Raw genomic sequence first — 27396 nt, 5'->3', positions numbered from 1 at the left:
GTGGATTGGGAAAGTCAGGAAGGTAATGGATCTCAGGAGAGGGAGTTTGTAGAATGCCTATGGGATGGCTTTTTGGAGCAGCTTGTCCAGAAGCCCACCGGGGGACCGGCTATTTTGGATTGGGTGCTGTGTAACAAACCTGAGGCGATTAGGGAGCTGGTGGTAAAGGAACCTCTTGGAAGTAGTGATCATAATATGATTGAGCTCAGTTTCAAATTTGAAAAGGAGAAGCTAATATCAGGTGTATCGATATTTCAGTGGAACAGGGGAAACTACAGTGGTATGAGAGAGGAACAGGCCCAAGTCAATTGGAAAAGTAAGCTAAATGGAGGGACGGCAGAGCAGAATTGGATGAAATTCCTGCAAGAAATAAGGAAAATGCAGGAAAAATATATTCCAAGAAAAAAGAAAATCATGAATGGAAAAATGGCACAAATGTGGCTAACGAGAGAGGTTAAGGCAAAAATAAAAGCAAAAGAAACGGCGTACAAGGAAGCAAAAATTAGTGGGAAAAATGAGGACTGGAAGACTTTTAAAAACTTATAGAAGGAAACTAAGAAAGTCATTAGGAAAGAAAAGTTGAATTATGAAAGGAAGTTGGTGATTAACATAAAAAAGGATACTAAGAGTTTTTTTAAATATATGAAGAGTAAAAGAGTGACAAGGGTAGATACGGGACCGATTGAAAATGATGCTGGAGAATTTATAATGGATAACAAAGAGATGGCAGAGGAACTGAATGAGTATTTTGCATCAGTCTTCACAGTGGAAGACATGAGCAATATACCTGATAGCCAGAGGAATCAGGGAATAGAATTAGGTACAGTCAAGATTACTAGACAGAAAGTGCTTGGGAAGCTAAATGGACTAAGAATAGATAAGTCTCCTGGTCTGGATGAGGTGCACCCAAGGGTTCTGAAGGAGGTGGCTTTGGAGATTGTGGAAGCATTGGAAATGATCTTCCAGGAATCAATAGACTCTGGCATGGTTCTGGAGGACTGGAAGGTCACAAATGTAGTTCCGTTATTTAAGAAAGGAAGGAGGCAGCAAAAAGAAAATTACAGACCTATTAGTCTGACATCGGTAGTTGGAAAGATATTGGAGTCAATCCTCAAGGACGAGGTTATGAAATACCTCGAGGTGCATGACAAAATAGGCCGAAGCCAGCATGGTTTCATGAAGGGAAGATCCTGTCTCACCAACCTATTGGAATTTTTTGAGGTAATCTCGAGTAAGATTGACAAGGGAGAGGCTGTGGATGCTGTGTATTTGGATTTTCAAAAGGCCTTCGATAAGGTGCCGCATACGAGGCTGCTTAATAAGATGAGAGCCCATGGAATTATAGTAAAGATATTGAAATGGGTGGAGCATTGGCTGATAGGCAGAAAGCAAAGGGTGGGAATAAAGGGATCCTATTCTGATTGGTTACCGGTTACTAGTGGTGTTCCGCAGGGGTCGGTGTTGGGGCCGCTTCTTTTTACGATGTATATCGATGATTTGGATTATGGATTAAATGGTTTTGTGGCCAAGTTTGCGGATGACACCAAGATAGGTGGAGGAGCAGGAAATGTTGAAGAAATGGAGAGGTTGCGGAGAGACTTAGTCAGTTTAGGAGAGGGGGCAAAGAAATGGCAGATGAGATACAACGTTGACAAATGTACGGTTGTATATTTTGGAAGAAGAAATAATCGGGCAGATTATTATTTAGATGGGGAGAAAATTCAAAAATCGGAAGTGCAAAGGGACTTGGGGGTCCTCGTGCAGGATACCCTAAAGGTTAACCACCAAGTTGGATCGGCAGTAAGGAAAGCGAATGCTATGTTGGCATTCATTTCAAGAGGAATAGTGTGTTGATGAGGCTCTATGGGGCATTAGTGAGACCTCATTTGGAATACTGTGTGCAGTTTTGGGCCCCCTATCTTAGAAAGGATGTACTGATGTTGGAGAGAGTTCAGAGAAGATTTACTAGGATGATTCCTGGAATGCAGGGGCTAACATATGAGGAGCATTTGTCGGCTCTTGGATTGTATTCATTAGAGATTAGAAGAATGAGAGGGGATCTCATAGAAACATTTCGAATGTTGAAAGGGTTGGACAGAGTAGATGTGGAAAGGTTGTTTCCCTTGGTGGGTGAGTCCAGGACAAGAGGCCATAGTCTTAGAATTAGAGGGTACTCAGTTAAAACAGAGATGAGGAGAAATTTTTTTAGCCAGAGGGTCATGGATTTGTGGAATTCGTTGCTACATACAGCTGTGGAGGCCCGATCATTGAGGGTGTTTAAGGATGAGATTGACGGGTATCTAATTAGTCAGGGTATCAAGGGATATGGGGAAAAAGCCGGAAATTGGAACTAGATGGGTGAATAGTTTAGCTCATGGGGGAGCTGCGGAGCAGACTCGATGGGCCGAATGGCCTACTTCTGCTCCTTTGTCTTGTCTTGTGATGTATAACCAAAGATGGTACAAGTTTAAAAGTAAAGATTATCTATAAAGAAGCATAATAGTCCTGAGAAATTGAAAAATTATTGAAAACAGAAAAGTGTGACTGAAAATAATTAATAAAGAGGGAGGAATCAGAATATGTAGATCAAAAATGCTACAGAAGATGGAAATAATCCGACACACAGGAGGTCATTAGACAGATATAGCTGACCTGCTGAGCATTTCCAGACTTTATCTTTTTTAAATGCCACATGATTCCTAAGAGTCTAAAAGGCATACCAGCTGGAGAGAGCACAATTTACACTGCTATTCAAGAAATGAGAGAGAACACTGGAAGCTGCAGACAATTTACCACAGTTGTTAGAAAAGTATGTGGAAGTTGTGGCAAGGCAAGGGTTAACATAATGTCCAGGCAATGATGAGTTGCAGAGAGAGGTATCAGACAACCCAGGCAAGAAAAGTCTTTGAAGAGCATGGCTTCCTTAAAATAGCAACAAATGGAACTATTTTTGCTAACAGAGATCAGATAAAATTGTTATCAAAATATGCAAGGGATACACACACCAACTAAGGGACAAATACTTTGTTAACTTCAAAGAATTATTGGTTATTAGCTTATAGTTTCTATTGACCTTTACAGCTGTACTGTAAATGATAATTGAACTTGCAAGTAAGGAATTGAAATCCGCATAGTTTACCAAATGGTAAATATTTGTAATTGCTAGTCAATTCTGTATAAAAAATGGTATTTCTCTGTTCAGATCAGAACAGTGTGGTGACAGGGGCCATGCTGTTTTCTTTGTACACCAGTAAATAAAGTGTGATTGAGCAATGAGTGTGAGCTTTCAGAGTGCAGTGAAGACAAATGCTGGAATCTATTATTAAGGAAAGTATAAACACAACAGTTGCCAAGAACAATTATCTTCATGGAAAGACCATGGTTGCCTACATCATACGACAGGGCACATGATGAATGAACAAAATACAACAGAGGTATGGGGGGGGGGGAGAAAGAAGATTTTTTTAAAAAAAATGAAAACTGTATTAAAAAGATTATTGACATTCTTTAAGGAGAAGTGGAGCACAACTTTGTCGTAGGATTTGGAGGCTTGCATGCCTCAATGATCTGGGGAGCTGTGTTGGCTGGAGTCAGGCCTTGTGCTTTGGCTCTTGGTAGGGTCACCTATGCCAAACAAATCAAAGGGTAGAGGCCAGATTAAAAGTGGTGCACTGGTCCTCTAGGTTTGGAGGTTCCATTCAGGGCTACAACCCTGACTAGTCAAAAAAAAGGCTGGTTACAGAAACAGCAATGAAGTTCTAAATGCCAGGGCTGTAACAGGCAGTAACTAACTTAAGGGTGTAACTAGCTGAATATTATGGAGCCTGTGGATACCTTCAGGCATTTGATAGAGGACCACAGAACTAGCAAAAGGCTCCTATGGTTGTAGAGGGAGGATTAATTAATGGTCAGAAAACATTGGATGTGAATAAATGCACCTTTTTCATGTTAGGGTGGAGTGCATCAGGGATCAGTACTGGGGTCTCAGCTATTTACTAGCTATGTTAATAAGTTACATTCATTACAGTCCCTTCATTAAAGCTTCCTGACAAGAAAATGCTAAGTGGGAAAGTGTAGTATGAATTGCATACAATTGCCTAGAAATAGGAGCCCACCATCTTTTGACATGTTCTCTATCAGAGTTATGCCTAACATGATCTTGTAGGTTTTTGCAATTAAAACGACAAACACTGAACACAAAAAGCGTGATAACAGAACTTCTCGCAATACGTCATCACGTCAGATCAGCCTCTTAAAGTGAACCCCAACACACTCTCGATGGTTGTGAATTATGTACATTTACACCAATTACATTATCCTACAATCTTAAAAAATTTTTGCCAATTGGATTTCAAAAAATGGAGGAAAATAGCACATAGCACAAATTCCTGTGCCAAATCAAGGCTTCCTTCATTTGCATTGGAACCTCTACACAGAGTTGGCCATGCAGACTCCCAAGGAAGCAAATCATCACATCACAAACTTTCAAAGCAGCATAGAGGAGAAAATGCTGAACAAGTGAAAGGAGTGTGGAGAACATGGGCTCTTCAATGTCTGCTCACCACCTCTGCCCATGCCAGACTTGCATGATTGACTTCAAGTCATAAGTGGCTCCAGACTGACCTGCTGCCCAATCACTGCTGCATGCAAGTCGCAACTGATTGTTTAAAAGAGAGGCACAATAAGTAAACAATGGTGTAGTAAATATTTTAATAGTGTGCTGACTGAAAAGGCAAGCCTGGGAGATACTTCAGGACACTGATATGACTGTGCGGAAACTGTAACTGATGGCCCATTCCCAAACCCTACACAATGTGTTCCATTTTTGTGAGCGAATAATATTTGCTCCAGCAGCTCTAGTCTCTGCTAGCAGTGGCAAAAATGTGCACTGCAGCATCTGTAATGTCATTAACTGTGCATCTGATGCTAGGCAAACGTCAGCAGCGTTAAAGTGATTGATGTCCTGATGTATGTAGACCAACCTCTCGTCAACTCATAAATGATCATTCATATAAACTAAAATGGGCTAAAAACAAAACTTAAGCACTTTGTGTACTTTAAATCTGAAATGAATGGGTTCAAGTTCTAAGCTAAAGCATTTTATTTTCCCCAGAGCCGAGAATTTCCATCTTAAACCTAATAAGGACTGAGAAATTTATGGGCAAGATTCTCATAAAAATTATGATTATGTAGAGGAAATTTCAAGACATGAAAATAAGGAGGTATGTCAAAATTTGAATTTCTATATTTCAAAATAAAAAATTAAAATTGGTATCCAGTTCAGTAATTCCATGTACAACATTGTTCTATGCTATGATTATAATTTTGTTCACCATTGTAATATCGCATAGAATATTGTTAAAATATAGAAAATGAAATTCTTACCGTTATAATCTTATCTTGATAGTCACAAGTATTCAAATCCCTTGAGAAGGCAATGACTGTGTGTGTACTATTTTCCATGCCATATTCAAGACGATAATCTTGACGGTAATCTTTATTCAGTTTTCCATCAAGGTTCAAAGTATTATAATCCTATCAAAAAAAGATAAACTGCAATATTGTGGTATAATTCTGTAGAATTTTATACTTAGAAATAAAAAAACAGATAATGCTGTGGAACAGCCTACAATTCAAATTAACAAGATAGAAGAATGATCTGATGTTATTACTAAAGAAACATTTGCGTAAGGACTTTTGATGTCCTCTGCACAATTTGCCATTCACTACAATTACTGGACAGAAAGTCATGGGCTGCATATTCCAGAAATGTACTTTCAACATGTGCTGTTGGACCAAAGGATATAAATTGATGTATTGTTGGTGAGTGGAAAAAAATAATTGAAACAATCATAAATTCTATACAAAAACTAATTTTTAAACATTTAAAAAACTAATATTAGCAACTATTAGGAAACTGCTTTTGCTTATTACACCTCTAGGTCACAGTGAATCCAGACTTATTTTTCAATTAATTTCTTCACATTTTTTTATTTACATCTTCACCATCATTTTTACATTGTCCACATCTACTTGTTACTTTCTTTTACAATGAATACCTTCCTTCATCCTTATTGATCTGGTCTTTGCAGCTTCACTTTCAACTGCTTAAACCTCGCGTTCAGTATTTTGCTCTTCTAGAATCAATACCAACTATAATTAAAATAATTCTCTAAATCTTCAGCAAGTATGACCTCTGATTAGTCCATTGTTTGTGGCTTTCAATCATTCATTGTAAAATAAGCCAAAATCCTAATTATTAGTATACCAACTAATGATACATCTTCAAAAAGGATCCAATTTTACCTCAGTTCTACAATGGTTTTGTGCAGGAGTACCTCAGAGGAAATTCATTGTAGGTTGACAGCCTGTCTACGCTACATTTTCCTTGGTCAGGCAAGAAAACAACATTGAAAATATAAATACATTCTGCTTTCTCATTTGCTCCAACTTAACTTTTGATCTGATCAACAAACCACCAAAAATCCACATAACACTACCAAATAATATTAACTACCTCATTTCTAACACAGCAAAGAATGCTATATGACACATTCAACCATTGCAGTTCTTCAAGTTTCTGTACGGCTGTAAGATGACCATACACAAGAGGCATTTAGAAACAATACAACTTAATGTATTTCTAGAGTTGACAGGATGACATAATTCTTAAATAGCTAAAGCTTCAAATAATTCAGAATCAGAATCCGATTTAATATCGCCACATATGTTGTGAAATTTGCTAACTTTGCAGCAGCAATACATGATAATATAAGGAAAAAAGTGAGTTACAGTAAATATATACATAAAGTAGTTAGATTAAATAAGCAGTGTAAAAGAAGCTGTTCCTGAATCACTAAGTGTGTGCCTTCAGGCTTCTGTATTTTGTTCCTGATGGTAACAATGAGAAGAGGGCATGTCCTGGGGGGGTGGAGGTCCTTAATAATGGACGCTGCCATTCTGAGGTACTGCTCCATGAAGTTGTCCTGAATACTACAGAGGCTAGTGCCCATGATGGAGCTGATTAATTTTACAACTCTTTGCAGCTGTCTTCGATCCTGTGCGGTAGCCTGCCACAACCCTCAACCGCCCCCTCCACACCAGACAGTGATACAGCCAGTTAGACTGCTCTCCATGGTACATTTGTAGAAATTTGTGAGTGTTTTAGGTGACACACAAAATCTTCTCAAATGCCTAATGAAATATAACTGCTGTCTTGCCTTCTTTATGGCTGCATAGATACATGGGACCAGGTTGGGTCCTCAAGAGGTATCAACACCCAGGAACCTGAAATTGTTCACCCTCTCCACTTCTGATTCCTGTATGAGCACTGCTGTGTGTTCCCTCATCTTACCCTTTCTGACGTCCACAATCAGCTCTTTGGTCTTACTGACTTTGAGTGCAAAGTTGTTGCAGTCACTCAACTAACTGATCTATATCGCTCCTGTACGCCCTCTCGTCAACATCTGAGATTCTGCCTACAGTAGTTATATAGCCAGCAAATTTATAGATGGTGTTCGAGCTGTGCCTTGCCACACAGTCGTGAGAGAAGAGAGAATAGATCAGTGGGCTAAGCACACATCCCTGAGGTACACTAGTTTTGACTGTCAGTGAGATGGAGATGATATTTCTGATCTGCACAGATTGTGGTCTTACTGTTAAGAAGTCAAGGAACCAGTTGCAGAGGGAGGTACAGAGGCCCAAGTTCTTTATGTTTTTCAATGATGGTGTGAAACACTGAGCTGTAGTCAATAAACAGCATCCTTACATAGATGTTTGTATTGTCCGGGTGATCCTAGGCTGCATGGGAGGTTGTGTCTGCCATAGACCTATTGTGGCAATAGGCAAGTTGCAGTAGCTCCAGGTTCTTGCTGAGGCTGGAGTTCTGGTCATGACTAACCTCTCAAATCACTTCATCACTGTAGATGTGAGCGCTACTGAATGAAAGCCTTTAAGGCAACTCACTCCGCTCTTCTTGGGCACTGGTATAATTGTTGCTCATATTGAAACAGGTGGGAACTTCTGACTGTAGCAATGAGAGATTGAAAATGTCTCTGAACTCCCCCACCAGTAGGTTGGCACAAGTTTTCAGAGCCTTACCAGGTATCTATCCAAGCCTAATTCAAGGTTTATATGTTACTTTTATGCTAGATTATGACATAGCACATTCCATGGCTTCACTCAGCCCTTATGATCTCCTACAACCCTACAATCTTCTCAGATGTCTTAGTACCTGGTTGTAGGATTTTGTGAACAAAACATGCGAGAGTCATTTTATCTGCTTAACAAAAGTCTCAGCCCTTACTTCCATTATGAACAAACCAAAAGCAATCACCTTGCACTCATGTCATTACCTCAGACACTGTCTCTTAAAGTGAACACAACAATATGTGTCACCTGTCACTCATTACTTTACCCTACACCTGGCCCCCCAGAATTCCCCAAAACTGGCACTGAGATTCTGTCTGGAGCTCACATGAGCTGCCTGGCTCACATCCTACGTGCCTTGGTTGAAATAACAGCAGGTGACTCTGACTTACCTAGGGGTGTGCGGACACACATGTGATCAGGTCGTGATGCAGGGAGTATGGTAGTGGAACTGACCAGGTCTTGGTGGGCCAGTTTAAGGTGATCTACCGAAATATATGCAACATACATCAAAGTTGCTGGTGAACGCAGCAGGCCAAGCAGCATCTATAGGAAGAGGCGCAGTCAACGTTTCAGGCCGAGACCCTTCGTCAGGACTAACTGAAGGAAGAGTGAGTAAGGGATTTGAAAGCTGGAGGGGGAGGGGGAGATCCAAAATGATAGGAGAAGACAGGAGGGGGAGGGATAGAGCCGAGAGCTGGACAGGTGATAGGCAAAAGGGGATACGAGAGGATCATGGGACAGGAGGTCCGGGAAGAAAGACAAGGGGGGGGGGTGACCCAGAGGATGGGCAAGAGGTATATTCAGAGGGACAGAGGGAGAAAAAGGAGAGTGAGAGAAAGAATGTGTGCATAAAAATGAGTAACAGATGGGGTACGAGGGGGAGGTGGGGCCTTAGCGGAAGTTAGAGAAGTCGATGTTCATGCCATCAGGTTGGAGGCTACCCAGACAGAATATAAGGTGTTGTTCCTCCAACCTGAGTGCGGCTTCATCTTTACAGTAGAGGAGGCCGTGGATAGACATGTCAGAATGGGAATGGGATGTGGAATTAAAATGTGTGGCCACTGGGAGATCCTGCTTTCTCTGGTGGACAGAGCGTAGATGTTCAGCAAAGCGGTCTCCCAGTCTGCGTCGGGTCTCACCAATATATAAAAGGCCACATCGGGAGCACCGGACGCAGTATATCACCCCACCAGCCTCCGGGTCCAACATATTATTCTCCGTAACTTCCGCCACCTCCAACGGGATCCCACCACTAAGCACATCTTTCCCTCCCCCCCCTTTGCATTCCGCAGGGATCGCTCCCTACACAACTCCCTTGTCGATTCGTTCCCCCCCCATCCCTCCCCACTGATCTCCCTCCTGGCACTTATCCGTGTAAGCGGAACAAGTGCTACACATGCCCTTACACTTCCTCCCTTACCACCATTCAGGGCCCCAAACAGTCCTTCCAGGTGAGACATCACTTCACCTGTGAGTCGACTGGGGTGATATACTGCGTCCGGTGCTCCCGATGTGGCCTTTTATATATTGGTGAGACCCGACGCAGACTGGGAGACCGCTTTGCTGAACATCTACGCTCTGTCCGCCAGAGAAAGCAGGATCTCCCAGTGGCCACACATTTTAATTCCACATCCCATTCCCATTCTGACATGTCTATCCACGGCCTCCTCTATTGTAAAGATGAAGCCACACTCAGGTTGGAGGAACAACACCTTATATTCCGTCTGGGTAGCCTCCAACCTGATGGCATGAACATCGACTTCTCTAACTTCCGCTAAGGCCCCACCTCCCCCTCGTACCCCATCTGTTACTCATTTTTATGCACACATTCTTTCTCTCACTCTCCTTTTTCTCCCTCTGTCCCTCTGAATATACCTCTTGCCCATCCTCTGGGTCACCCCCCCCCTTGTCTTTCTTCCCAGACCTCCTGTCCCATGATCCTCTCGTATCCCCTTTTGCCTATCACCTGTCCAGCTCTCGGCTCTATCCCTCCCCCTCCTGTCTTCTCCTATCATTTTGCATCTCCCCCTCCCCCTCCAGCTTTCAAATCCCTTACTCACTCTTCCTTCAGTTAGTCCTGACGAAGGGTCTCGACCTGAAACGTCGACTGCGCCTCTTCCTATAGATGCTGCTTGGCCTGCTGCGTTCACCAGCAACTTTGATGTATGTTGCTTGAATTTCCAGCATCTGCAGAATTCCTGTTGTTACCGAAATATATTCAGCTTTACACTTCCAAGCTACAATGAAAGAATTTTTGTCCCATTCCAAAACACAGAAAGGGTCCATCGTAAGGAGGCTTAAGGGGGGTATTGATGTGTATCATGGCAAACAAAACTGAACAAAGTACAACATAGGTCAACTGGAACCCAAGAGTGCTGTACACCATGATGAGAGGTAGGAATAGGTGGAAAGGAATTGAGTTTACCGAGGAGGATGGAATGCCGCTGAGATACCAACCAGGCAGTTGTGGCATCAGGAATAAAACTACCCGGCACCCGTAGTGGCTGCCCGTACACCAACATGGCCGCAGAGAACTGCAGGTCCTCTTTTGGAGCCGTTCTGAGCCCCAGCAAGACCCGTGGGGGATGATCGTGCCAACACTCATCTGTTAAGGAGGACGTCAGAGTAGCCTTTAAGGAACGGCGAAGGTGCTCACATGGGCCACTGGACTACCCATGATAGCTGTGGATAGGTGCAACTTAACACTGAGGGTCTGTGCCATTGTGGCCCAGAGATCCGTCGTGAGTTGAGGACTGTGTTTGGAAGAAATATCGGATGGGGTGCCGAACCGAGTCATCCAGCTGAGGCACGTCCACAGCCATCTTCGATGCTAGATGGGCCATCCTCTAGACACTTGGTGGCATGGTCCACCATGGTAAGCAAATACATGAAACCTCAGGTGGGGTGGTGAGAGGAGCAGTGGGATAATGGACCAACCAGGTCCACATTGACGTTCCTCAGGGTGCTGTGAAAGGTGCCAAAGATGTCTGAACGTGATGGTTAATTTTTGCCCGCTGACCCACGAGACTCCAGTCTCGTGCATCCTTTCTAAGGCCATGCCACACAAACTTTAAAGCAGACAGTTGCTGTGAAGCCTTCCTGATTGGATGCAAGAGCCAGTGTTAAAAAAACACTACAGCTCTAGTCCGCAGGCACTACAGTGTGAGGGCAACTGGTCGAGAGAAACTCCTGCATTCCCGAACTTGATGTCAGCCAACCACAGACCCGTGACGACTGTTCTGTAAACCTGGATTTCTAGATCGGTAGCTTGGTCAGCTGCCATGGCAGCATTGTCAACCCTGATGTATATGGCATTGATGTGGCCGTGAGAGGCTGTTAGCAAAACTAGCTATCTTGATCAGACAAATAGAGGTGGACTCTGAAAAGACTAGGATCAAACTCACTTTATTTACAAGGCACATCACAGGGAGTCTGCCTCACAATCAGGGCATCCCAGACTCCAAATAATCAGTAGAAAGTTCCTTCTTTTCCACAGGTCAGAAACAAGAAGTTTGTAATTTTAGTCCTAAGCACACAGAGAAACAGGATATCGACCAGTTAGCCAGCACTGATTTTTTGGCTGACCATATGCAAAAAAAATTGTAACTTTAAGGGTCATAATGGAAAAGTACCAGCAACTCTGGTGCCATCAAACAAATAATCCTTTATTCTTCCACAGATGCAATCAGCCACAGCATTATTTTTCCTTTCGATGTGCTGTACGTCAGTTGTGAATTCTGAAATGTAGGCCAGGTGGTGTTGCTGCTGTGCAGATCAAGGGTCTGACACTTAAGGGTTTGTGGTCAACAAACACTAAAATGCTGACCCCTCCCCCCAGTAGAAAATGAAAGTAGTGGATGGCCAGATAGAGGCCTGGAAGTAAATAGTCAAACATACTGTACTTCCTCTCAATGGGGGGTGCGGTGGGGTGCACAGACCTGCCAGCCGAAGGTGGTGTGAGTGGCTGCCACAGGCCTCCAACCAATTGCTCATGCACAGGGCCCACAGCATAGTTTGAAGTGTCAGTAGTGATGGCTATAGATCTGCTGGGAGAAAGTGCGCTAGTAGGGTTGCATTCGAAAGAGCTCATTAGGTGTTGTCAAGTGCTCTCGTCATGCCCGCTGACCACTCAAGCATGCAATTAAGGGCACTGCCTTTAAGGATACTACGCAAGGGGAGCACAAGTTCAGTAGCTTGTGAAATAAAACTGATAGAAATTCAGAGGAGGTGCTGTGGCTCTGAAAGTCAATAGTAGACAAACTGAACCGGCATTTAGCAGGAGTAATAATCAGTCCATGTTGGCTTAAATGCTTGAAAAGTGTGCAGAGATGTGATAAGTTTTTGGTTCTGGACAAGATATTTTCAAGAAAGAAAATCGAAGTCTTTTAACACAGAGTCCATTAGTTCCCGAAAGGTCTGTACTTCAGTTTCTAGCCCAAACAATATGCTCAGAAACTCAACTAGGCCAAATGGAGTTATAACAGCAGTTTTGGGAACATCCTCGGTGCACACAGACACCTGGTGGTAGCCCGGGACAAAGTCTACATTCGGAAAAATTTATCTTTCTGGATAAATGTGCCAAAAAGTCGAGATTGTGGGATCGGGTGACGATTGGGACTGGTGGCCTTGTTAAGGCGGTGATAATTGCCGCATGGATAGCAGTCTCCGTAAGGCTTAGGGACCCATGGAGGGATGAAGCCCAAGGGCTATTTGACCTGTGCACAAATGCCAAACATTTCCATGTTAACAAACTCAGCCTTTGCTCTGGCCAGCTTTTCTGAGTCCAGTTTATGTGCACGGGCGTGCACCGACAGGCCAGTTATGGAAATGTGGTGCTCAATCCCATGCTTTGAGACCGTAGTGGAAAATGTGGGCTTGGTGAGGTTAGGGAATTCGCCCAGCAGGCGAGTGAATTCACATGTGGCAGTGCATGTGCTAGACAGAGTCGTCATGGAGAATTTACTGGGGAATAGAGTGCAATGGCCCAAAGTCCTTTGCGTCCGCAAGCCAAGAGTTCTCAAGATCTACGAACAGTCCTTTAGCACACAGGAGATCTGTGCCGAGCAGAAGTCTCGCAACTTTTGCCAAGACGAAGTCCCATGTGTAGTGTTGTTCACTGAAGCAGAACGTCACCCGTTGTGTCCCATAAGTACAGATCCTGTTGCCATTGGTGGACTCCAGCGAGGGCCCATCACTCTCTGCCTTATAATCAATGGGCGATGCTAGCAGCACTCTCACTTGAGCACCCGTGTCACACAGGAAGAGTCACCCTGAAAGGGTGTCCGTAACGAAGAATAGATGACCCCGGCATATGGAACCCACCGTGTTCACAGATCGTTGATGTCCCAATGCGCTGCTCTGGTGGTGCGCATGGTAAAAACGTAGACCCAGCGTTATCTGGTTCACAGCCACGGGCTGAGTGTGCTAACAGGGATTATTTAGACAGGAAAAAGGAGGAGGAACGACGAATCACTGTCTGGCTGAGTGTACATTATTGGCTATTTTAGCAAGCTCCTATATTCCTTCTTGGCTGTATTAGCAAGGGCTGCGTGAACTTTAACAGGCATTTGTTGCATAAAGAATCCTATAAAAATAAAGCAAGAATGGTGATTGCCCAGGAGGGATAGCATCTGGTTCACTGGTTCTGAAGGCCTAGCATCACCCAGGCCAGGTAAGGGGAACAACTGTTTAGCACACTCAGACTCAGGCAGTCCAAAAGTCTGCAATAGGGGAGTTTTCACGTGCAGGCGGGTCTAGTAGACTCACAACTCTGGATGCAGTGGAGCTACTTAGCAATGCAACAATGTAGTAAAATTTGGTATTGTCTGCTGTGATTTCTTGCTGCATGAACTGGGCAAACCACGCGGTAGTGTGCTGCCCCCAAAACTCCAGCAGCTTCAAAGCAACTGCATTGTCCAACATGTAGTTGAGTAACTCTGGAATCGTCCAAGAGCGTCAGGATCACCGATGTAGGATTTTGTGAATAAAACATGTGAGAGTCATTTTATGTTCTTAACAAAAGCTGCAGCCCTCTATTTCCAACCAAAAGCAGTCGCCTTATACTGACACCATTATGTCAGACACCGCCTCTTAAAGTGAACACAACAACTCAATGACGGTTTTTGTGAATTATGTAGAACAGTTTCTATTATGAACAATATGTGCCATCTGTCACCCATTACTTTATCCTTCCTGGCCAAGTGTGCATCCCAATTTTAATAGTTTCATCATTGATGGCTGTGCATTCACTTGCTTAGGCTCCAAGTTCTGGATCTTCTCCAACACCAATCCCTTAGCCATGCCCAAAAGACCTCTCCATCTCTCAACTTGATTTTCCTCCTTTAAACACTCCATTAAATGAAGAGTTTAGTTAAACTTCCAATTTACACATGGATTCATGTCAAATTTTGTTCAATAAATATATATGAAGGATCTTTGGAAGTTTTACTAAATTAAATGCATATTATTGTTAGGAACAGTGCCTTGATCCATGATTCTTGGATTTTCAGATCATTACAGTTTTTTCTTAAAAGTTTGCAATGCTACTATAAACTTCTCATGGAAGAATTTTCTTGGAATATAATAATTTATCAATGAAAGTTTTATGATACTGTTTTTACTGCTTTTTAAATTCTTCAATGTATGCTAAGGCACAACTCCAGCCTGCAATATTAAGAAGTAATTCATTTTCTCTTATATTCAAACAAGTACTTAACTAGTAGATTATGGCTATTACAGGGTTTATAATTTATTTTAACAATTTATTGCTTTATACTAGACTGATCATTTGAGGTCAAATTTATTTAACAGATAATAAACATGTCATACAATTTCAAAATAGACTTGAAATGAACACCAATCTTTGGAGCAAACTTACAACATATTTTATCAAGAACAATTTTCAAGTATTAATTCCTCACTAAAATACTCCTTGAGTTGAACTATTGCTTTCTATTTGTGCTTTAAATAAATGTTTTAGATCAATATCAGTACTGCTAAATGTCAATATTTCATATATAACAGCTTGTTATTTCTTACTACATAGAGTATTTAAAAATATCTTTAAGAAATACTCTCAGTAGCCAACTCTTATACCTGATAAAGTGTATGTTGATGCGTTTCTGCTGCTGTACTCCATTCAATTCAAGTTTTGACGTGTTGTGCATCCAGAGATGCTCTTCTGTACACCACAGTTGTAACTCATAGTTATGAGTTATTGTCACCTTCCTGTCAGCTTGAGCCAGTCTGGCCATTCCCATTCTCCTCTGTTCTCTCTCATTAACAAGTGTTTTCACCCACAGAAATGCTGCTCACTGGATGTTTTTTAGTTTTTCACACCAATTTCTGTAAACTCTAGATTTTGTGGTGGTGAAAATCCCACTTCATGAGGTACTCAAAACACACTGCCACCAGCCCATCACTCTGCACTCAGAGTTACTTGGATCACATTTCTTCCCCATTCTGATGTTTGGTCTGAACAACATCTGAACCTCTTGACTATGTCTGCATGCTTTTATGCACTGATTCCCTGCTACATGATCGGCTGATTGGATATTTGCATTAACAAGTCCCTAATAGGGTGGACACTGAGGGTATAGTTCAGACTTGGTAAAAAATTACACTGAACCAATACATAAATGCCATTTGATAACGTGGAACTGAACTGGAATAGAGAATTGAGAATGCCATTTATGATAAATGCCAACTTGACTTGCACCAAAAATTCTCAAAAGTCTTCATCAATCATAGAATTTTGTGCAGTGCATTTTTCAAGCTGAATTGCTTAACTATGTTAAAACAAACAGGGCTGTGCAATATATAAAAACATCAAAACTTGTGGTGAAAGTTGAAAGTTTTCTCACAATGTGGTAAGTGTTCTGGGTCAAGGGAAATATCTGAAACTGTAAAGCTTACAGTTGTGGACAGTAAGAAAACAAATCAGTCCAGAACTCCTTGGAAAATTTGAAGGTTTTATCCCAAAACTGAGAAAATTTGTGTGGCAAGGTAAACCAAGTGAAAAGCAGAGAGAGGAAGTACAGGAAAGGGCATCAGAAAACTGAAGACTGAAAAAGAATGATAACCCAGTTAAGATTACAGTGGAGTGGTTAGCATTACTTATATGCAAGTTAAATTTTAAAACTAGAGTCATGGAGTCTTAATGAGAACAGCAATTCACAGCCATAAAAATATTATTTATAAATGTTGAATCAAAACTAAATGCAAAAAAAACATAAGCATAGAGAAAGAAATTCTTTCAGTAAAAGTGGCAGAGTGGAGTTCTCATGAACCTTCTCTGTTAAATTGGAAGGGCCAAAGCACTCCTAAACCTTCTCTAATATATAGGATCAAATGAAGCATTCTGGCCCCTTCACTGACATATCAAATGGGGAAACGCATCTTACATGTAGAAATTTGAGCAGAAATTCTACAGCTCTTCTTATACATTGGAACAGAATTCCTAGGTCACTGATATTATATGGGATAAAAGGAGAACTGCCCAACATCTGCTCAGACACATAGGATAATACGGAGCACTTTTGCACTTCAAGTCATTTTAGGGGCTAGGACAAGCACATCTGATACCCTCCCGTACTCTATATGGAAGTGCTTCCAAAATTCTGAAAAACAGTATTTGTTCATCTTAGCATCTTAGCACAGGTATATGGAGGAATTTAAGGTGGGGGGTTATATAGGAGGCAAGGTTTGAGGGTCGGCACAATATTGTGGGCCAAAGGGCCTGTAACATGCTATACTATTCTATGTTCTATAAAATGAAGTAGCAAGCCATTCAATTCAACATATCTTCTCCACCAAAGTATCAAGGCTAATATTTAACTTCAGTGCCACTTTCCCATTCTAATCCTGTATCTCAAGATATTTACAAATCTATCAATTCCTGCCTTGAATATACTCAATGACAGGGCTTCCAAGCCAGTTAAGTAGAAAATTCCATACTTGTCTTGCTTTAGATCAGGGGTTCCCAATCTTTTCTATGCCATGAACTAATACCATTAAGCAAGGGGTTTGTTGACCCCAGGTTGAGAATCCCTGCTCTACCTGAAGAAATCTTTTCTCATTTTTGTTCTAAATGCCCAAATCCTTCTCCATACATGGCACTATAAACACCATTTCTGCATGTTCATTAGTTAGTGGGACTAGGAGAGACACTTTTGAATTAATATGAATAGGTTAAGCAGATTGGATCCTTGCTCCTTGAAGCTGAGAAGAATGAAAGGGGACTTAATTTGAAACTTATACAGTCTCAACTATATCCAAGGTCTTGTTCTTCCAAACTCTACCTAAGAGCAAATAAACATTTCTTCAACTATCTGTTAGACCATGATTTATATCTTGCAAAGGTGTGCTGCCTGCTTCAGACGTGGCAAATGCATCATGTTATTCCCTCATTCTCAGAATGGTAGGAGCTCTAGGAAAAATGCATGATTCTTGGCCACCATATTAGAAACTCTGTAGACTGGCTGGCAACCCAAAAAATGGCATTGCAGGGTTAAATTTAAAGCTTAGTTCTGCTGGAAATTAAATTGAGAGCTATGGTAAAAAAAAATCATTTTGAGTTTGATTGCAATTGAATTGTGCGCACTTCCAATTTAAAATTGCCAGCCAACATAAGCAGCTTCACATTTTCCTACCATCTCTTTCCTACCCTCTAATAAGCACCATTCACTAGGAAGCTGGTCAGTGTTTCAGTCCCCTCCCCTCCCTTGAGATGCTTCACAGTTTCTGCTCCTATCTGGCTGCATCCTCACTGGAAACCTTCTCTACAACAGCATAATTCACTGCCCAGAATCTCACTCGAGCAGCATTCCAATTATCAGCACCACCCACTCCCTTCCATGATCAATTTTTCCATGGTCTCTATACCAAATATATAATTAGAAACGGATTCATCATTTACAATTTTACTTGCTCAGAAGTAAACCAACCAAGCATCCTACTTGGCAGAGGAACAGGTAGCAACAAATATGTCATCTTCTCCTACAGCCTCGTCTATCTTCATTATTTTCTCTGTTATTCCAGGGCCATCCCATGTTCATTAACACTGCAGGCCTCAAATACATAATTTCCTTTTGATATGTATGCAATTCAGTAGCTGATTGCATAGCTTTGCACAGTATTCAAATTTTGAAGCCCAATCCTTATCAATGATGCAAAGAAATTATTTGGTGAGTCAGGAAAGACAAATTTCTAAGCATCATGAATACTAGTCGAAATTAACCCATGCTTTGAAAAGAGTAAAATTTGATTTACAGTCCAATTATCACAGAATGTGAAGACCAGCTATGCAGAGACGTTCATAGCTGTTTTGGTGGTTCCCCCCGTTATACTGCCTTTATTCTATTCTTGATGACCTATTGGCACTGTTGATTACAAAACTGACAATTCGCACAAACGTGTGAAAATAGCTTAAAAGCTTTATCATTCAGTATTTTGAATGATAAATATTGGCCGGTTCAACAGGGATAACTCCCCCAAAATAATGCCAGATGATTTTTCACATCCACCTTCAGAGTAGAAAAGTCCTCATTTTAACACCTGATCTGAAATCTATCTCCTTCTGTGAAGTTGTATCCCCTACACTGTAGGAACTTTCTGACTCCAAGTGTGCTACCCATTGAGCCGCTATTGATCTATCGTCCCGTTCTGAGCAGCGGGGTCTCACTCAGTCTTATGCTGGTTTTACAGTTTTGCATTAAACAGCGCGATAGGCATTCAAACAAATCCAACAGTTAGGGAGGCAAACCGCTTTAAAGTTCTGGCACAGAAACCCGTGGGAATCCGCCTACACGCAGAATTTATCCACTGTCTGCACCGCGGAAACGTGTCTTCACCTGTCCACGCGGGGGTTGGATCGGCAATCCTTACCTTAAGATACGGGCGTCCATTTGCAACACCTCCAATCACCATGTCCGACTGAGCCATGGACCCCGTCGGGGAGATCCCAAATCCAACGTAGCCCCTGGTTTCCACCTCCACCTCGAAGGTGATGCTGGTGTTGTCGCCTTTCCACCTGAGGTGGTACTTGCCGTTAGCGTCCAGCACGGCGTGGTGGACGAAGGTTCTCCGCGCCCAGGTGCCCGCGGTGGCTGCAGCCGCGCCAGGAAACAACTTCAGTAGAAGCGCAGCCACCAGAACAAGGCACCAGAGACAGCTTGACACCATGCCGCTTGCTCAGCCCTCAAACGCGCTTCTGGAAGTACTGTACCTTCAAGTCAGAGAGAGAGAGAGAGAGATACGCGTTCTCACAACGGTTAGCCCCCCAGCAAAAAGAGCATCCCTTTCCTCCCCTCTCAGCTGGCGTCTAAATCTCCTCGAGCATGTGTGGCTTCTGCGAGCGCAGCACCAAAGGTCCCGCCTGTGGCAAGAGGACGCACGACCGAAGTCCGTCCGCTTCTCGGCGGGGTTTCCAGCCACGGACAGATGGGCGAGCTGATGGAAGTTATCAGAGCTCCCCTGGTTCCCTGCCCCCAGCCAGTGGCCGTGCGTGATAGGAATCTGACAGCAAGTCCGATTCTCTCTGAAAGCCTGTCCCATGCGAAGGAAAATCGGTGTCAGCAAAGGCAGGGCTTACCGCCAATCAATGTGTTGCCGGGCAGATGTGGGCATGCCCACTCTGTGACTCGGTCAAATTCTGCCCTCGTCCCGGCTACTGCGCTTCCTAAGCGTTCGGCTTCAAGTCGTCACATGAAGCTAAATAGGCAGGCTCGCACAAAATAGGTTGAAAACATAACTGCCTGCCCCCAAAGTACAGGTAACCCAGCCCAGATACTGATCTAATATAGAGACAAGTAACATAATCAACATTCAAGTATTCCTGGATTTGTTTATTGCATTGATTTTTAAACTTATTTTAAAGTTATTTTTGTTATTGAATATGGAAATATTGAGTATGATATTACTCTTTCCACATTCAATAACAAAAAAACTTTAAAGTAAGTTTAAAAATCAATGCAATAAACAAATATTGAGTATGACAAATGACAAATATTGAGTATCACATATGACAAAATGGCATACTCAATTTTTTTAAAGGAAGTTGTTTTTGATATTCTTTGCCCTTTGCAATTACAATTTCCCTCCCAGAACTTCCTGCAAACCAACGTCCTGTCTTCAGAATTGCCATTGATATTTGGAATAGCCCCATATCCATCTGCACATAAACAATAACTTCACTGTGCACAGCAGCTGTTAGATGCATAAATGGAGAACCGACTACATGCGACCCATTGTTATCCTTCCCAAGGTTGGTGCTTCACTCATCAGAACAACCCCAGTAAAGTTCTCTTGTACACTAGATAAAGTTTATTTTAATTTAATTATTAAAATATACTCAAACATTTAAGTGTGATTAAATGTTCAAAACTTCAATTTCATTAGATATTTTCACTCCTCATATCCTTAATCTTTTTTTCCCCATTGAGACTTTTCTTCCTGTGATGTCAGGAAGAACTATATCAGTGCAGAAGAGTTCCCACTTTGCTATCTTTCAATGCAGAGAGAGAAAAGATACATATTAAATTATATATATTAAATAGTTAAATTAAATAAGTAGTGCAAAACATTAAAAAAAGAAATTAAAAAGTAGTGAGATAGGTTCAGAGGTTCAATGTCCAATCAGAAATTGGATGGCAGAGGGGAAGAAGCTGTTCCTGAATCAATGAGTATGCACCTTCAGGATTCTGTACCTCCTTCCCGATGGTAGCAATGAGAAGAGGGCATATCCTGGGTGGTGGGGTGGTGGGGTGGTGGGGTGGGGGTGGGGTCCTTAGTGATGGATTCTGCCTTTCTGAGGCATTGCTTGTGATATGTAGAAATTTGCAAGTTGTAATGAATTCACCAGATCAATACAGGCATTAAATAATTAAATTAGGAAAGCACTCTCTAAGATTAATTGATGATCTAACTGAAGTGTTGACAATAGAGTAGATAAAAATTGCTTCCTCTAGTGGAAGAATTCAAAATTAGGGGCAAAACAATACAATTAGAATTTGGCCATTTAGAGTTGATATTAGGGAAAATCAGGTAGTTAAAAAATAAAATTCACAACCATACTCACTAAAATGAAAGCTAAAAAAAAGATTGACAGATTTATTAGAATTGTGCATCTAAACTGATTGATGAAGTTCTGTCACATCAATTTTAATTCCAGAGCAGTTTCGAGGAGATGAATGACCTAATTTGATTGCTGTTATGGAGAGCACAGCAAATGGTTGAAAAGCCTGGAATGAATTGCAATGTGTAGTTCATCTTTGTGGACAGTGGAAAGTATTTTCTCATGAAGGCAAGCTTTTCAGGAGGGGTGATGGCCAGGGTTGATGTTGTTCCAAAACAGAGGGCAATTGTCTTATATTGACACAGAAAGAGGCTGTTTGGTCCTTTCAATCTATATGAGTTCCCAGGGAAGCAATTCCTTTGATCTCTATTTCCTATTTTTGATCTGAAAATTATTACCTTTTATGAATGCCTACTAAGTCCACTTTGGATGTTCAGAAGCAAAATCAGGTTTATTATCAGTGGCATATGTCATGAAATGTGTTGTTTTGTGGTGGCGGTACAGAGTGAGACATAAAACATTACTACAAGTTACAATAAATAAACAGTGCTAAAGCAAAATGGCCAAATAGCCTTCATGAGTTCTTGAAGCATTTAGAACTATGATTGTTAGAGGGAAAGAAGCTGCTCTTATAATGCTGATTGTGTTTCTTCAGGGTCCTGTACCTCTGCCCTAATGGTAATAACAAGAACAGGGCTTGTCCCAGATCCTTAATGATGATTGCTGCCTTCCTACGGTGTTTTTGAAGATGTCTTTGAAGGTGGGGAGGCTTGTGTCTGTGATGGAGCTGGGTGAGTCTACAGCTCTCTGCAGCCTCTTGGAATCCTGTGCATTGCAGCCTTTGTAGCAGTCAGTGATGCAACCAGTCAGAATCTCTCCATCGTTAATCTGTGGAAATTTGCAAGCCCGTGGTGTCATACTACATCTCCTCAATCTCCCAATGAAGTACAGAGGCTGGCATGGTTTCTTCATGATTGCATCAATATGTCAGGCCCAGGATAGTTTCTTAGATGTTGATACCAAGGTACTTGAAGCTGCTCACCCTTTCCATCCTGAATGAACACTGATGTGTATTCCCCAGACTTCCCCTTCCTTAAGTCCACGATCAATGTCTTGGTCTTGCTCCCTTCCTAGCATGTCATATCAGACGGTCAGCCATTCTTGTCTGGCGCGTGGTGTCAGGATTGGTCTCCTGTCGGATTAACTGGCTCACGATATGAACATTCCTGACTCGACCCTTGTTTTTTTTTACGAGGCCGAGTGGCTAGCTCGACGCTCAACCCGGCATGGATGGAAAACATGCTCGGGGGGCGGCCCGACTTGGATTCAAACTCGGGAGCCTTCGCTCTGGAGTCTGGTGCTGATGCCACTGTGCCACCAGCCTGCCGTTGGTCTTGCTGATGTTGAATGTAAGGTTGTTGTTGTGACACCACTTAACCAGTTGATCTATCTTACTCTTGTATGCCTTCTATTGACCTACACAACTACAAAAGTCAATACCATAATAGCATTCTTTGGAATGTGGGTGGAAGCTGGAATACCTGTAGGAAATCAACACAATCAAGGGGAGTATGAGCAAACCCTTGCATGGACAGCAAGTGAGGTCAGAATTGAACCCAGATCCTTGGGGCTAGGAGGAAGCACTACTACAAGACCTTTCATTTTCAAGTTCAAGTTTAATTGTTATTCAACCATACATAAATATCCATGTGCAGTCAACCACAGTATTGCTTGTCTTCTGCTGAGCAAACATCGGGAGATAGCACTGATTCCAGCTTGAATGCCACACTACACCACCTCTGACGCCTCTCTCCCGGGCGGTTGTGAACAGGTCACACTGCAGCTTAGTCCTCACTACAACCGAGGCCCCGCAGTTCCCCAGCCGTCCGCCAATAAATCAATGAATTGGACTTGCAGCATTCCACATTAGCAATGTCCAACAGGGTCTTGTGATCACTAAAAAAGCGACTAAGACGATCAGTCTCTGTTAATCTACACTCTTCCTTCAGTCACCGACCCCTCTGATGTCTCTCTGGCATAGGCAGCAGCATGATCCACACCGTCCAGCTCCTTCAGTTTCTCCACCAAAGAGCAACTCGCTGATGGGGTAGACCTACAGTACTTTAAGTTCTTAATGTCTTGCAATCATAAAAAACATAATCACAACAAATAAAAAAACAATAAGTACTTTATTGATCCCGAGTGGGAAATTCTTTTGTTACTGTAGAAACATTTAAAAACACACTTAGCAGATTGCAGACTTAACTAATAATAAAGTACAGAATAACAATATACACAATAATAATTTACCAATGTGCAATATAATGTACAAAATGATAAAACAGAGACTATTGTTCTATGATGTGTGTTCTCCTGTCACACAGAGATGAACTCTTGTATATGCTTATTGCATTTGGTGGGAAAGATTTCTGTACCAATCCTTGTGACAGCAGTGTTGAGTGAGTTTTTTCGAAAAGGTGCTCCACTGCTTATTCAGTAGGTCATGGAGAGTATGACCTACTCTCCACCTACTCCTACCTACTTGTCCATAATGGATAACAGTTTATTTCCGCCCCTAACGCTAAAGAGTCCGGGTTGTAGCCAAGGACAGGTCCAGCCTTTTTGCTGAGTTGCTCCAGCATTTTGTATGTGTTGTTTTAACCTGTGTTCTACTTTACTGGAAAGCAGGTCTCTCAGTTTAAGTATGATTTTGGGGTGAACCTGATAAAACTACAGCAACTGTAAGTGCAACCAACTAGGAGAGCATTGAAAAAGCTAAGAGACCTCTTTCAAGTAGAATTAACTGGTACAGTGTTAAATGTTATCCAGTCTCATGAAGTTGCAATTGAGTGTGTATTGGACCTGTGCTTTGAATAGTTTACTAGGCCAAGAGCTGACCCACCAGCAGCTCATTCAGAATGCCCACCATTTTGCAACACAACTGAGCGAAATTGGAGAAGCAGCCACTTTCCTTATTGGAAGATGGGTTACAACATAAAAACAAAGTTTAATGTTTGGCCAGGATATGAAATACAACTCCAGTTTCCTGCACCATGCAACTCCCTTCAGTCCAATTCCCAAGTGAAACAAAGAATAATACTTTCCACAGGAAGTGCTCACCCTTCTCAACTTTAATGATGTTCTTATTGCTTATGTTAAAGTGGAAAATAAGGGCAAAAACTGAAGAGAATGCCATGACAGCAAACCGTGAAGATCCTTCTTTCTAAGATGAGATGGCATGCAGTGTATTTCCAAGATCCAAAATGTGTGATGCAAGAGTATGAAGGAGGCTAAGTAGTGGCTTACTCTCAACAGGGGCAAGATAACACACACCCATTTCTCTCTCCCAGGGCTGCTATGTCCAGAATTTAATTCCAGTAAAGTGTAAAAAAGGATAATATCAGGATATCCAGTTGCTGATGCATATGGGTCTCAAGCAGATTGCCTGCTCGTCTGACTAGGCAAACTACAGCTGTCAATGTTCAATTCTGAAGTCAGCCCTTACAGATAATCAACCTTTTTGTTCATATTACAACTGGTTAGTTCCTCCAAAAGGTCATCAACTGGCAACATAGACTCAAGATCTTCTTTTCCCAGAGGTACTGGCTGATGTACTAGAGATTTTATTTCAAATTTTCACTCCCCACAATATTCTGTGTCTCAGGTTCCAGCACTACCTTTTTTAAAGCCCCCGCTCTCATCAGTCTTCATTCATCTGCTTCAACTTGCACTTCCTCTAATGCTGAGATGCATCCTAGGATACGCTGGGACACATCATCAGTGATGTAACCTTGGGCCATCAGGTATTCAGGTCTTTCAACATCAGACACTCTCGCCCAGGCAATCCAGCCAAGGTTGATCAGACCCTGGCTTGTGTCCCACCAGCAGCGGTCGATGAGTCACACCTCTTGATCCAGAACCATCTGGTGGCTCGCTCAGCAGCTTCTGTGACGGTCCAGATGGCTCTTTTCTTTGCAGCCCCTCTAACGCCAAGGAGAGAGTAGGTTCTGCACAGTGAGCAGTCAGCGACACCTTTACACCCCACCTCTGCAGGCTCACTTTATGGCCTCATTTCTGTCTCTGACACAGCCCTACCAACTTCCAGTATTTGGCTTTCTTACATTGAAACGGCTCCCCAGACGGTCAGTTCTTCCAAGACCACCTGCTTCGAGTTTTCTGATAGAGTGACTATGTCAGGTGATGGTGCGACGAAGTCAGAGAAGTTTAATTGCTTGCCAAGACTAATAGATCATCAGCAATTACTCTCCTCCTTCAGCTCGTCCCATCATGACTGGTATCAAATCTCTCTTGGTCTCCAACCCCTCCATGAATATCTTCTTCATTCTGTCCATGTCTTCCCCTTCTCTGCAGGTTAAAATCTGCTCACTTTCGGTCATTTTGAAATGTTGATTCAGTATGTACAGTATGTTCATCTCTCTGAAATTTGGATTCAGCATATATGTCCATAAAAACTATTGAACATTTGCAGCACTTTCTGATTTCTGTTTTAGATTTTCAGCTGAAAGCTGCAGGTTTTTTTTTGCTTTTAGAATCTCATTTTATAATTAACTACCCCACCCTACACACACACACACACACACACACACACACACACACACTCACTCACCTGTCCCTCTGTCTCTCTCACACTCACAGACACACACACACACACACACACACACACACACATACACACACACACTCACTCACTCGTCCCTCTGTCTCTCTCACACTCACACTTGTGCCTCTTTCTCTCTCTCACAGACACACACACACACATACACACACTTACTTCCAGGCCCATCAGGCTGGTGCTTATGCCGGTTACATCATACGTAGTAGAATGTAAATGGACTATAAATGTACAGTACTACTTGCATTACTCCTTTTGCATATGTACTGCATTTATCTCCCAGACTAATGCAGAATATTTGCAAGTGGAGTCATGTAAGGCTCTTATTTTGGAACACAGGAAGCTTAGAAGCTCACAGTGATATCTTCTGCGCTGCATACATTGTCATTTATGATTGACTTCATACCACAGGTTAACATGCTGTCACTATCAAGTAATTCACAGCACAGAAACATTTTGCGAGCAGTAATTCCTCAGGAGTATCAAAAGGATTTGTTTTCGAGCCAGCATTGCTCTGTTAGTTTGCTGACATTTCTGTACAGACTGACTTGGTGAGAATATGTATGAAAAGCAGTGTGCACCACGGCAGTGATGTTGTTCAGCAGCAGCTGGTTATTATTATTATTTTGAAGGTTGTCTGCCATAAACCAGCCTGTCACTTGACCAAAGATGGAATGAATGAGTCACAATGAGGCTGCCTGCTTGTTTGAATCAGCATCAGAGATCATGGAAACAGATCGCTCATTCTACAAAGTCTGCGTTCACTTTCAAGCACCCGTCCTGCTTTGATCTCATTTTATTTTAACCACACTCCCATTAACTCATTCCAACTTCTGTCTCTGCCGCCACAACTCACACTCATCTACTGACAGTGGCTATTAGCTACCCACCCAGGCATCCTTTCCATGTAGGAGGAAACTGCGTATGTGGAGGAAACACACACGATTGCACAGAGAACGTGCAAGCTCCACGCGGACAGCATCCAAGGCCAGGATTGAAACTGGGTCACCACTGTGACACTCCAAGCAATCTTGATGAACTGAAACAAAAACAGAAAATCCTGAAAACACTCGGCCAATGAGATAGTACTTTTGTAAAGAGAAACAGAATTAACATTTCTGGGGTTGGCCAGGGCATGAAAGAATATGAGGAGAAGGAGGAGGTTGGGGCTGAGAGGAAAATTGGATTAACCATGATGAAATGGCGGAGCAGACTCAATGGGCCAAATGGTCCAATTCTGCTCCTCTATCTTATGGTTACAGAGATAATTAAGAGTGATATAATTCCTCTTGTCCTTATCTGCCACCCCATGAGCCTTTGCATCCAACATGAGAAATGAGAGTGGATGTAGGACCACGAGAAAATGATGCAGAAGAAATAATAACGGGGGACAAGGAGATGGCTGATGAACTAAGTGAGTATTTTGCATCATTCTTCACTGTGGAAGACACTAGCAGTGCGCCAGATGTTGTAGTGTGTGAAGGAAGAGAAGTGGGTGCAGTTACTGTTACAAGAGAGAAGGTGCTCAAAAAGCTGAAAG

General features: G+C 42.3%; 1 protein-coding gene across 2 annotated transcripts in view; it reads right to left on the bottom strand.

The window, feature by feature from the left end:
- Positions 1–19799, bottom strand: part of moxd1 (monooxygenase, DBH-like 1) — a 106073-nt gene extending 86274 nt beyond the window's left edge. For both annotated transcript variants that reach the window (XM_063070721.1, XM_063070730.1), the window contains exons 1-2: positions 19036–19799; positions 5386–5535 (exon numbers count right to left, since the gene is read on the bottom strand). In XM_063070721.1, coding sequence (XP_062926791.1) covers positions 5386–5535; positions 19036–19332 — 447 coding nt within the window. In that variant the 5' untranslated portion in view covers positions 19333–19799. The remainder of the gene's footprint in view (positions 1–5385; positions 5536–19035) is intronic.
- Positions 19800–27396: the final 7597 nt, after the last annotated feature.

This window comes from Mobula hypostoma, chromosome 2 (assembly GCF_963921235.1).
Source record: "Mobula hypostoma chromosome 2, sMobHyp1.1, whole genome shotgun sequence".
Lineage (NCBI taxonomy): Eukaryota > Metazoa > Chordata > Chondrichthyes > Myliobatiformes > Myliobatidae > Mobula > Mobula hypostoma.
The sequence above is the reverse complement of the archived record's forward strand: the minus strand, read 5'-3'. Positions and strand labels throughout refer to the sequence as shown.